The sequence below is a fragment of the Oxyura jamaicensis genome, chromosome 1, assembly GCF_011077185.1.
Source record: "Oxyura jamaicensis isolate SHBP4307 breed ruddy duck chromosome 1, BPBGC_Ojam_1.0, whole genome shotgun sequence".
Lineage (NCBI taxonomy): Eukaryota > Metazoa > Chordata > Aves > Anseriformes > Anatidae > Oxyura > Oxyura jamaicensis.
The window spans coordinates 47886874-47898726 of NC_048893.1; the positions used below are offsets into that span (position 1 = coordinate 47886874).

General features: G+C 32.4%; 1 protein-coding gene across 2 annotated transcripts; it reads left to right on the forward strand.

The window, feature by feature from the left end:
- Positions 1 to 677: 677 nt before the first annotated feature.
- On the forward strand, positions 678 to 11558 carry KERA (keratocan). 2 transcript variants are annotated; one of them, XM_035337370.1, is made up of 4 exons: positions 678 to 812; positions 2539 to 2697; positions 4186 to 5078; positions 9496 to 11558. In XM_035337370.1, exons 3-4 carry the CDS (start codon positions 4190 to 4192, stop codon positions 9666 to 9668), a joined length of 1062 nt encoding a protein of 353 aa, XP_035193261.1. In that variant the 5' UTR covers positions 678 to 812; positions 2539 to 2697; positions 4186 to 4189; the 3' UTR covers positions 9669 to 11558. The 2 variants fall into 2 exon arrangements, with proteins under 2 accessions (XP_035193261.1, XP_035193266.1); XM_035337375.1 differs by lacking the exons at positions 678 to 812; positions 2539 to 2697 and adding an exon at positions 2708 to 2912.
- Positions 11559 to 11853: the final 295 nt, after the last annotated feature.

The window sequence follows — 11853 nt, forward strand, 5'->3', positions numbered from 1 at the left end:
AGGGGGGAGGGGAGGGCAGGGGGAACCGATGATCTCTTGAGGTCCTTTCCAGCTTTTTCAATTCTGTGATTCTGTGATTCTGAAATACAGTTTTAGAGATAGTTCACGATCTCAGGAACATTTTGTGTTTCACTGATATTTTGTCTTTGACTGCTCAGCATTACAACTTAAAAGTGACCTTGTTAACACAAAGCTCTCAGTCCCCTCTTACTGAAAATAAGGCTCTGGAAAGTGTCTCAGGTTGGATACTCACATTGAAAACCTCCCAAACCATTAGTCATTTTTGGAAATCTTGGCCATGGCCTTTTATTAGTCTGTAAAACTTTATCACCATATATTTCACCCTTTAAATAATAAAGATGATGGAGAATCATACAAAACAAATACATGAAGGAGAATTTGTGGGTAATCTTAATGGTTTCAAGGAAAGTAGGCTTTTCTGCAACATCTGCTTGGGCACCCAAACAGTCACATGTTCCTGAAGAGCTCTTTCCAAAATTTTGGAGTGTATGTGAGAATACATATCACAGTCTTGATATATTCTTAGAAATATTATTGATTTTGAGGACTTTTCTCTCTATTTTTTTTTTCCTACTGTTTGCATCAGAAAAAAATATATATATATACACCTTATAAATAATCTCTTAGCAAATGCTTCTGTTCTTTTCTTCTCCTAGTGAAGAACTGCATCTTTAAAAGGGATGGAAACATATGTGTTTGATAAGGATCCAGATCCACAAAGGTTACATTGTGACCTGCTTCTCCTTTGCTAAACAGTAGTTCACCCAAATAGTACCACCACCTGTCACAAGGTAAGCTAAAAGTCCCTCTGTCCATGACTTCTGTGATAACATAATGAACATCTGTACATGATTAGCAGGTTAAAGGGTAAATTCAGACACTCCTGAAGCATAAGATAAATTCTTTCTTTTTAAATGGGAAACATCTGGGAACTTGTATTTAAGTGTGTCACAGAAGATATCCACCACCAGTACTCACTGTTTAAAACCTTTCAGTATAACATTTGTGAAGGTCTTGGCTTGTTCTTTAATGGTGAACAGATCTCAGAAAGTCTTCTCTATGCCCTCCATGAAGATTTAGCACAAATACAAACCAGATTTGCATTGTACTGTCTGGCTTTGACAAGAATCATAGATACACTTTTCACATTGAAGCCTACTTAAATCATTTTTACTGAACTCACAGCTATTGTAACGTTCATACAGTAGCACTTTCTGTTTTTTCCACCTCTCTTCTGTGGAGTCTAGCTGACCAGCTTTCTTGTCATTAATATGGAGCACCTTGAAAGCTGCAGGAGGTCAAAGGTAACATTTTAAGGGCTGGGTGTCTAAAATGGCACTCATAATGAAAAATTGAATGTGGTACATATAATTTTTTGCTACTCAAAGCTAAAACTTTTATTTTGAGGTATAGATGTAAATTGTTTTCATATAATGTAAGATTTTGAAATGTTCAGCATAGCACACATGAAGGAATAAGTTTTATCCCTTGCTTATAAGAAAGCCCTAGTAATTTGTATGAGATGCTGAAGAGTCTGGAGTTCTTACAGGGTGAAACACATAAACACTTGTTTCATTTTTAAGCACATACTTAAACTATGTAAAATTAACAGGTAATGAGGATGTATTTTATTCCTATAAAAAGCAAGGTAGTACAAATATTTACTCATGAACAAATTTTTATTATGTGTTTAACATTAACCTTACTGAAGTCACTGGAAGCTGAACACATACTTAAGGGTTGATTTCCATTGTTTTTTTTTGTTTTGTTTTTGCAAGATAACAGAAGAGTGAGGATTAAAATGAAGATTAGATTACTAGATATTTCTTTCTGCCCTTAGACTCTGTCTTTGAATGTCTAGTTTTCCTGATATTCATCTGTTACTTTAAGTTTGTACCAGAAAAGAAAACAAAGTACTTAACATCAGAAATATGTGTCTATGCTTTGGAAAGGAAGTTGGCTGGAAAGAGTTTATTTTAGATTAATGATAAAACAAGATAATTAATTGGTGCCTTGATAATTAAAACCAGAGATCACTGTAGGAGGCACTGGAGAGCATGAAGTCTTTGAAGAAATATATGCTAAAATATCTCAGAAAAAAAAAAAAAAAAAAAAAAAAAAGGCTTATTTTAATCTTTAGAGAAATGGAAATAGATGTTATTAAAAAATTCTTAGTGAATGCTTTTGCTATCTTCTTCTCTTAATCAAGAATTATGTCTTTAAATGGCATGACAGCATCTGAATTTGATCAAAATCAAATAAAAGATTTCCGTAGGAACAGATGGCACTGTTTTTAATTCATTGTGGCCAGTTCAGGTATCATAAGAATGAATTATAATGCAAGCAAGCTTTGCATGAAAAGTATCAATTGACAAAAATGTTGAATAAAGGTACATTTTGTGTTACCTGTTTCATCTAGACCAGTTCCTCTCATCTGCTAAATTATAAAAATAAAACTACTTCAGCTCTGTGGCTGTTTGATATTTAAATCAGGATTTCCTGTCTTTTCTTGCTTAGGTGCTGAGGTGCCTTAGCTATTTTAGGGGTTAAAAGCTGTAGTCACTGATGCGTATATATTAGGCTGTATTCATAGAACACGGCTTGTAGCCTGACTCAGGCTATTACAGTCTAACAACATAGACCAATAGAAAGAAAAGAAGATCCAAGAAAGCTGAGGTAAGCCCAAATTCTGAAGCAATGTCAAATTAGAAACAATAGCTAATAAGGTGTGTATGGTAATGCAGCTGGGAATGCTAGCATGCATTTCAAGTTTTATATGCTATTAATTCTTAGAAGAATAGGAAGCAAACACAGTGGTTAGCAGCCAAAGGCTGTGTATTTACACTGATTTCTAACTGGCTTCAGATTGCTCCAAGAACTTGACTAACAAGGTAAATTATTTTATATATATATATATATTTTTTAATGTTATTAAGGTTATGAATATTTAAGCAGTGAGAAGGTACTATTTCACTGTGTAAATTAAATATGTTATTCTTCAAATACGTGGAATATTTCCAGATAGCAGAATCTGAGGCTGGAAGATCTGTAAGATACTGCACTTGTTACTGGTAATAACAAAAATGAAAACTATTAAATGACTACATATGATATGCAGCAATTGGCTGATCTATTAACCTTACTGGTTCATTAACCATATGAGAGAGTTCCCTCTGTATTTAAATATTATTTTTGCTAAAACTAATCTCTTGATTTTGACCAGAAATCTCAGCTCTTACCTCTGCATTGCAAAAAGCAAACAAAATAACACAGTTTGTGAAACTTTAGTAGCTTTTGTGCTACACAGGTATGTCCTGTTGGAGCAAATTATCATTGAAAATGTTGTTCATTGTTTAATGGTAGAAGAGTATAAGCAAAGCAAGTAATTAAGTAGGTAAAACTGATACTAGAAGCATGAATGTATACAATATACTTTGTTTAGGACTTACTTTTTATGTAATTTAGATCAGGCATTTATTTTGGCTGTTTGCTTTAGAGAAAAAAATAATAATCATAACTTTGGATTTGAAAGAGGGAGGGAGGGAGGGGAATGGCTTACTCCATATTCTATCCAAGCTCTTTAAGAACATGCCCAACAAACAGCTGTTAAAACACTCTTTGATCTTTCACTTCTCTGTGATGGCAAAAGACCTGGAAAATCTAATCCAGATGCCATTATAATTTAGGACAGAGGAAAAACAGAAAAATATTTTATGATTAGTTTTAAATGGAGTAACACTGACTACAGAGGTCATCATAGTATTGTTAACATTATTGAAAATAATGCTGTTCCTTAACTAGCTTATGCAAAATAGCTCTGTACAGGAAAACTTAAATAAATTTATAAGAAGTAATGATTTATTGTCAGAGAAATGATCCATGTTTTCAGATTCTTTGAAATGATATCTGAATAAATATCTGTTAAATTGGTAGTCAATGTGAAAACTAAGTTTAATCAGGAAAATATTTAACATTTAACACTGAACTGTTTATACCTTGTATTACTGTTAAAATTGTCCTGAACATGCTATATTAATGACATAGGTAACAGAATTTGGCTGTTCATAAAGGAAATATTATTTGCAATGTAATACAGAATTGTTAATCTGGTATATTTTTAGAGAATTGTGTTAAAACAACTAATTGTTTTTCTCCCCTTCCAAGGCAAATGATGACTCTAAAAGTCTGTCCAAGTCTTTTGCTAGTATTCTTAGCCCATTCTGTGTGGACTCGAACTGTGAGACAAGTTTATGATGACATGGATCCTGAACATTGGTCTCACTACACTTTTGAGTGTCCACAAGAGTGTTTTTGTCCTCCTAGTTTCCCCAATGCATTATACTGTGATAACAAAGGTCTTAAAGAAATACCTGCAATCCCAGCAAGAATTTGGTACCTCTATCTTCAAAACAACGAAATTGAAACAATTTCAGATAAACCTTTTGTGAATGCCACTCATCTGAGGTGGATAAATCTGAACAAGAATAAAATTACCAACAGTGGAATTGAGAGTGGTGTGCTGAGCAAGCTGAAAAGGCTGCTTTACTTGTTCCTTGAAGATAATGAATTGGAAGAGGTGCCTGCTCCATTACCAGTGGGCTTGGAACAGCTAAGGCTGGCTAGGAACAAAATCTCTAGAATCCCAGAAGGAGTCTTCAGCAACTTGGAAAACCTTACTATGTTAGATCTGCACCAGAACAATTTGTTGGACAGCGCTCTTCAAAGTGACACCTTCCAAGGACTCAACAGTCTTATGCAACTCAACATAGCAAAAAATTCACTCAAAAAGATGCCTTTAAGCATTCCAGCTAACACACTGCAGCTGTTTTTAGACAACAACTCCATTGAAGTGATACCAGAAAACTACTTCAGTGCAATACCCAAAGTGACTTTCCTTAGGCTGAACTACAATAAATTATCTGATGATGGTATTCCCCCAAATGGGTTTAATGTTTCATCTATTCTAGACTTACAGCTGTCTCATAACCAGCTCACTAAAATTCCACCTATCAATGCTCGTCTTGAGCACCTTCACCTTGATCACAACAGAATCAAAAGTAAGTGTGTATTGTCAATTATTAATAATTCTTTGAAAACGACTGTTTAACTACAAAAAATACTATTTGAAAGCACAGAGGAAAAATGTGCCACAGGCTATAGGGAGATAAGCAAAAAACTTCCCATGGGCCAACTTTCAAGTCAGTTCTAAAATATAACAACCAAATATATTCATGTAAGTAATACCACATTTGATTTGTCAATTCAGATATTGAAAATAAATAAATAAAACACAAGAAGATCAGAAGGTCAGAAATATAAGTGGCTTAAGGAAAATTTTTCCCTTCACATTTTGAGATTTACATACAACTAACTATTTTGGAAGAAATTAAATTTTCCCACAGATAGGATAGGAATAAACAAGCAAGAAACAACCATAAAATACTGGAAGCAACATGTTAGGATATTCACAGCTTAATAACTGCTAGTTTTCCAAAGCTCCTGCACATTATAGAAACTTAGAAACTAACTAACTTAGAAACTAACAAAATCAATGTTGGTTCAGCTGATCTGAACATCTCTCTTCTACCTAAATTATCTAAAAAAAAAGGAGTCTAATGTGAGAAACCCTTAAAACAGAATAAAATTTTATCTGCAGCCAAAACAGTCTTTTCAAATAGAATTACATTGTGTCTATTGAATATTTCAAGATTAAATATCCTACCCATATTTTATTTTTTATGTACAAAATACTGGTATTTATAATTAATCTTTCTTCCCCCAAATGATTTTGATTAACTTTACAGAAACTTCATTCTACTAATGCTTAACTCCTCAAATGTCTTCTTTGTATAAATGACACAAGACTTTATTCTCAAGGCAATAGAAGCCTGTCATGTCATACTTTGCTTCTAGCAATGCTTCAGGCATTCATCCTGGTAGAGCAAGAACATGGTAGTTAGGTATATGGGGTAGAGAGAACATCTGCTCACAAGTTCTGCATATCCTTTAAGATCCAAGTTCTTAAATCTTTTAGTTTACTAATCTGTGGTTGCCTTTTGCTAGACAGTACAGTAAGCTGTTTCATGCCAGAAGCCAAAATCAAAGTTATCACTTTCTAATTGTCACTGCACAGAATATATTCACCTCTCCATATTTTTCATCTTGTTACACTGATTTAATTGAACAAATGGTTACTTACTTCTGTGTTGTGTTACCATAGCTCACAAAGATACTAAAAATAACAATTTGGCTGCTCTATCAAAGAAAAATATACCAGAAGAAGATAACTATTAATAATTTAATAGAATACAGCAAATCAAATGTATGAAACCTCATAAAGACAAATCAATTTTGCACAACCTAAATATATTTAACTGGCCTGCAAAAAGCCTAACAGTTAATTAAAGTTAGGACTCATGACATATGTTGTTGCTGAACATGTTTCATTGCCCGCTGGCTACAAATTTTAATTGTTTCACTGCAGGGCCTCAGGAGTAGACTTTATCTCCAGTCTCTTTAAATGGACACTAAATTAAAATCAATGGAATGTAACTTGCCCAGTTAAGATGTGTTTTGTGTCTAGGTAGCACAAACCCTTTGAACAGCTGCCAAATTATTTTATTTTCTTTAATAAGATTAAAAATAGGTTAAAACCAGGAAAAACATTTTCCAACGGGCCTAAGTCACAATAATTTTCCACAATATTTACATTACTAAATGTCTTTACCACTTTTCAAAATGGGACATTCATTAACTGCTTAATCACTTTGAAAAGTTACTCTCATTTTTTTTATATTATTATTATTTTTAATACATATATATTTATTTTTCCAATGAGGATTTATTCTTAGTAGCTATGTATAAAATAGACAAATAAACATTTTAAAGAAATAAGTCTTTGGGCCAAGCAGCAATACTTCTCTATCCAAATCCATTATAGGATATTTGGAAGAAAATGGTAAAATGGTTCAAGTTCTAGATTCTGACTCATTGTCAGACCCCCTGAGCTATAACTGCTACTGGCTTCTTTGCTGAAAGAACCCAGAATCATACATACAATTTGCCATGTTTATCCTTGGCTGCTGTAGTTAATTAATATATAAAAAGGAGAAAGGGAGTCCAGCTATTTGAGTTAGACCACAATGGGTCCAGCTGTAGGTTACAAGATTAAACCAGAAACATCCTCCTGATCATAGATGTCATAACAGATTCATCTTCTATATAAACTCATTTTCTAAATGTTGAGAGGCTATGAGTTTTATTGAAAAACAAAATAAGATTTTTTCTGGTTCTTCAGCAGATACCCAGTATTAGTCAGTAATGAGGAAGTTTTCTCCCATAGCAGCTCCAGAGCCTCATTTTTAAATATTATTCTACTTACCAATACTGTTGACCACATATGGATTCATGTTATTTGAATTAATCATCCCAGATTCTAGTATCTATTTTGAATTACTCATACAGTCCTCCAATTTAGAAAATGGAAAGAGATACACAGTTCCAGAGGAGAATTCAATCCATTTTAGGGAGATCTGAATCACCTTTTGGACGTATCCATCTCTCTCCAAAGTTTATAAATACAGTTAAATGATTTGCTTAGGCTAACACTATTGTCTGCATAGATCAGCTTAAGTGGATGCAATCCATATAACTGGATTGCCCTGTCCCTATTGTTTCTCCTGGCAAAATTTATCAATATACCCATGAACCCCAGGTTTGAAAGAGAAGAGAGACTTTTACTCTTCTGATAATTTGGCAGGATTTGCTACATACAGAAGGCAAACAATAAAAGACCAAACCTCTTCATACCACACACCATCAAGAAATCACTTCACAGGTTGCTTTTTATTACATAATTTCTTACTCAAAATTAAGGTTGGAGTAATTAACCCAGCAAAGTCTATTATACTGAGATATTTTCTAGATCAAAGAACACAGAGGTTTAGAGTTCATTTGAAGCCATCTTGTCTCCTAAGGACAGCATTTTGACCTGAAAAGACAAACATTCTGCTACATAATGTTGATTCATTTGTAAAACTTTCTATATCATTTCCATAATGATACCTCAGTCTCAAGTTTCCCGCTTCATTTTCACACATGAAAAAAAGTTGTACCTTGTTTCTTCCAAGAATATCAAATACCTTCCCAAAATATCAGATGAATTAATGAAATTTCAAAACATAGGGAAAGAGAATTTGATATAATGTTTCTGATAAAATGTTCAGTCCTTGCCTGAATAGATGTATTTATCTAGTTTCCATGACAAAGATAAAGTTTGCTTCCAAGAAGTTGCAAACATCTGGACAGTGTTATCCAGAAATATTATTTTTCTTTTGATTAAAATAATAATAATAATAATAATAATAAATTCATGTTTTATTTTAAATGAATTTGGGGGTTTGTGGATAGAAGATATGTGGATATTATTATTGCTAAAAATAAAGGGAGAAAAATGGCAAAAAGCTTTTTTTTTTTTTTTTTTTTTTTTTTTTCTAGGCTACTTGGAAAAAAAAATCTATTACATTCCCTATTCAAGCGGTTTTTGCAGGTGGTCTGGGGCCAACAAGATCTTCATTCAGTCAGACTAATCACTAAAGACTGTAATTTGGACCAAGGAATTTGACATCTTTGATAAGCAAACACCACCAGTATTTTCTAGAATAAGGCTGAAATAGGTCAGCTGTGCTATTCAATAATTGAAGACAAGATGTGAAAAACATTTTTGTCAAGTGGCAGTGCAGAAGTAATTTATGAGAGACAATGTAAAGAGTCCAATCTATTTAACCCATATAAAAATAAGCAAATTCAAATTTATTGTTTCATTATTATTTTTTTTTTCCTGAATGTTAGCATATGTATGATTCATAAAGAATTTTAATCACTTCTTGGCTTTCAAATTAAGAAAAAATATATTCAATTGCACAAGTTTTATTACTGCAATTAAAGAGAACTGTACTGAAGAATTTGAAAGAACAGGAAAATACAGACATTAAAAGTTTCAGATATTATACAAACAAGTCTTCTGATTCAATATTATCATTTTGAACATTAGATCTTCAATGAAGTATATCTGCTAGAATTCTGCATTATCATTGAAGTAAGGTCTTTGAAATTCCTCAGCATTAGCCTTGTTTTGCTCTTTCTGGGTCAATGAATTATGTCTCAATAAATACAGACAGTTGTCTAAGCAAGTTTCATCTCTGTCCAAGAAAAAAAAATTATGTATCTAGTACCTTTTAATCATAATTACACAACATTAAATATGCAATTCACTGTTCTAGATTACATTATTTAACATGTTTTCTTACATTAACAATTAAGTAGTTAATTATTAATTCAGTGTTTTTCCAACTCTGACAACAAGTGACTCCCATAAAAATACTGGTGCAAGGCTGTTATATTTGTCTTCTAAATACGTTTTATCTTGAACCCTTCCCGTGGCAATTACCTAACATGTTTAATCTATATTTTCAGGTGTCAATGGTACTCAGATATGCCCAGTCTCAATTACTGTAGCAGAAGACTACGGTTTTCATGGTAACATACCTCGCCTCCGCTATCTACGCTTGGATGGAAATGAAATTCAGCCTCCAATTCCATTGGATATCATGATATGTTTCCGACTACTGCAAGCTGTTGTCATATAAACATATTGCAGTGTCAGTCTTGTGATGTGAGAATTCTAAGATACAAGTTTTGCTGGAATGAAACTTGTTTTAACTCATAGATCGAGAAGTAACAGTTTTATTTTGACTTTAATTTGTTCTTTGCTTGCATCTTTTCTACAGCTGAAAAGACTGTTCTTCTTTTAGAAGAGATTTTGGATCTACATAAGACATGCTTAATACTTTACCTAAGAATTCCTAATGCAACTATGTTGAAAAACATCTGTTGTAATATCCCAAATATTCCAAAGAGAATTCTTACCTACTCTATCTCTCTTGTGAAAACCTACGACATCTAACTTATTAACATCATTGGTATAGACAAATTGCATCTACATGTAGTTGTTACCCAGTAACTAGCATAAAAAATGTGGATAAACTTGGCTAAATATATGATAGAAAAATCATGTTTTACATGAACACTGGTTATAAAACCGTCAGTCTTTAAGACAGTCACTGTCTAACAACGAACAGCCACTTAACATGTAAATAATTCATAAACTGTTGTCATCCCTTGAAGATGGGAAGACTGATATTGGTATTTCAAGACATGAAATGTGTGAGATTTAGGTCCAAAATCAATATACCAAATATATATTGCTATATGACTTATTCAGTCTGTGATTTCAAAATTGAAATACACTTATCCAACTCAAATTCATAACAAGGGAATATGACATGAAAGTCTCTATCAAAGTGACAGTTTTCTTCTGTTTAATTCTTCAGTATTCCACTTCTAATGTTTACATCATTTCTTCCTTCAGTTTTAGGATTGTCATTGAGTATTTGGTTTATATTTTGTTTCCATCGAGATAAAACCAAGAACAGTAATAATTACCTATCACAGAGTAGGTGTTTCACAGAAATTAAAATGTCACATTAACATAAAAGTAATAAATATAAAGTTAAAAAAGTAAGAGGAAACCTTCTCTTCCCTAACTACTCACAACTTATTTTCTGAACTAGGCAAATATTTGTATAGGAAGTGTATCAGATAAAGCAAATGCAACAAACTCAGATCAGTATTTAATTATCATATATATCTACACAATACTGTAACAATACTGGATTTTGGAGAAGTCCAAGTATTTAGATCACAGCAAATTCACAGCTCACTAGCAAGAGAGATATAAGCAGACATATTTTGTAATTATTTTTGTTTTGTTTTGTTTTGTTTTGTCTTGTTTTGTTTTCTAAGATAATGTACTGGGATTTCAATACATATCGCAAATATTTGACTCAACTATTCACTGGGACAATATGACATTTTTGTTATTTCTGATAGCCAGCATAATAGACTATCCATCAGTCATATTATTTCTAACTCATCTATTTCTAACATTTCAAGACTGGCCTCTGTAACAAACATTTTAAACTATGCATGTGGTATACTTTTTCTTTAAAGATAAAATATTTTCTTAAAAGTAGGTCTTTAAAAGTGCTGAGAATTGCAACTTTTTATTGTTTTTATATAGAGTTTTTATTATTATTATTATTATTGTTTTATTTTTTTCCAAAGGCCTTTCAGAGGCCTCAGGCCTTAATCTTCTCCAGTGCACTTCTGTATATAATCCAGTATAGAAACCCTGCACAGAAATAACACCTTTTCCAGGAATCCTATTGTGAAAACCTTTATTATTGCAGTTCATTTTACGTGATTTCTGGGAAACTTCTGCCCTTTTAGCAAAATATTTTATGTTCCTCTATGTTCAAACTATATAAAAAAATACAGAATATTTAAAAAGTCTCTACAGTATATATGCATGTTTACCTATGTTCATTTTAGTAATAACATAGTAATTTATTTTTTGAAAAAAAAAAAAGAAACAATTTTGTGTGACAGTGTTACTAATTAAATTATAACAACGATCATCTGCTTGTACTTGGAAATTAATTTCTACTTACAACAAACAAATATACATATTACCATGTGGGTATTTACAGGTATATATGCACATTATTAGCAGTCCTAATGGACAATATTGGAAAGCATGCTAAAGTTCCAGCCAAAGATTATGACACTTAGGCACTATTTGGTTTTAAAACCAACCAGCAAACAAAAAGGACTAACTCCAATTGATGATATGTGACTGTAGGGTGGATAGCCTTATGAATTCTTCAAAGGTCTTGGTCTGTCTTTGGAACAATCTTTATACATATGCGGATT

Coding starts and splice junctions, on each gene's coding strand:
- KERA (XM_035337370.1), top strand. CDS start 4,190: ATGATGACTCTAAAAGTCTGTCCAAGTCTTTTGCTAGTATTCTTAGCC. Junction 5,079..9,495: donor TGATCACAACAGAATCAAAA/GTAAGTGTGTAT, acceptor CTATATTTTCAG/GTGTCAATGGTACTCAGATA.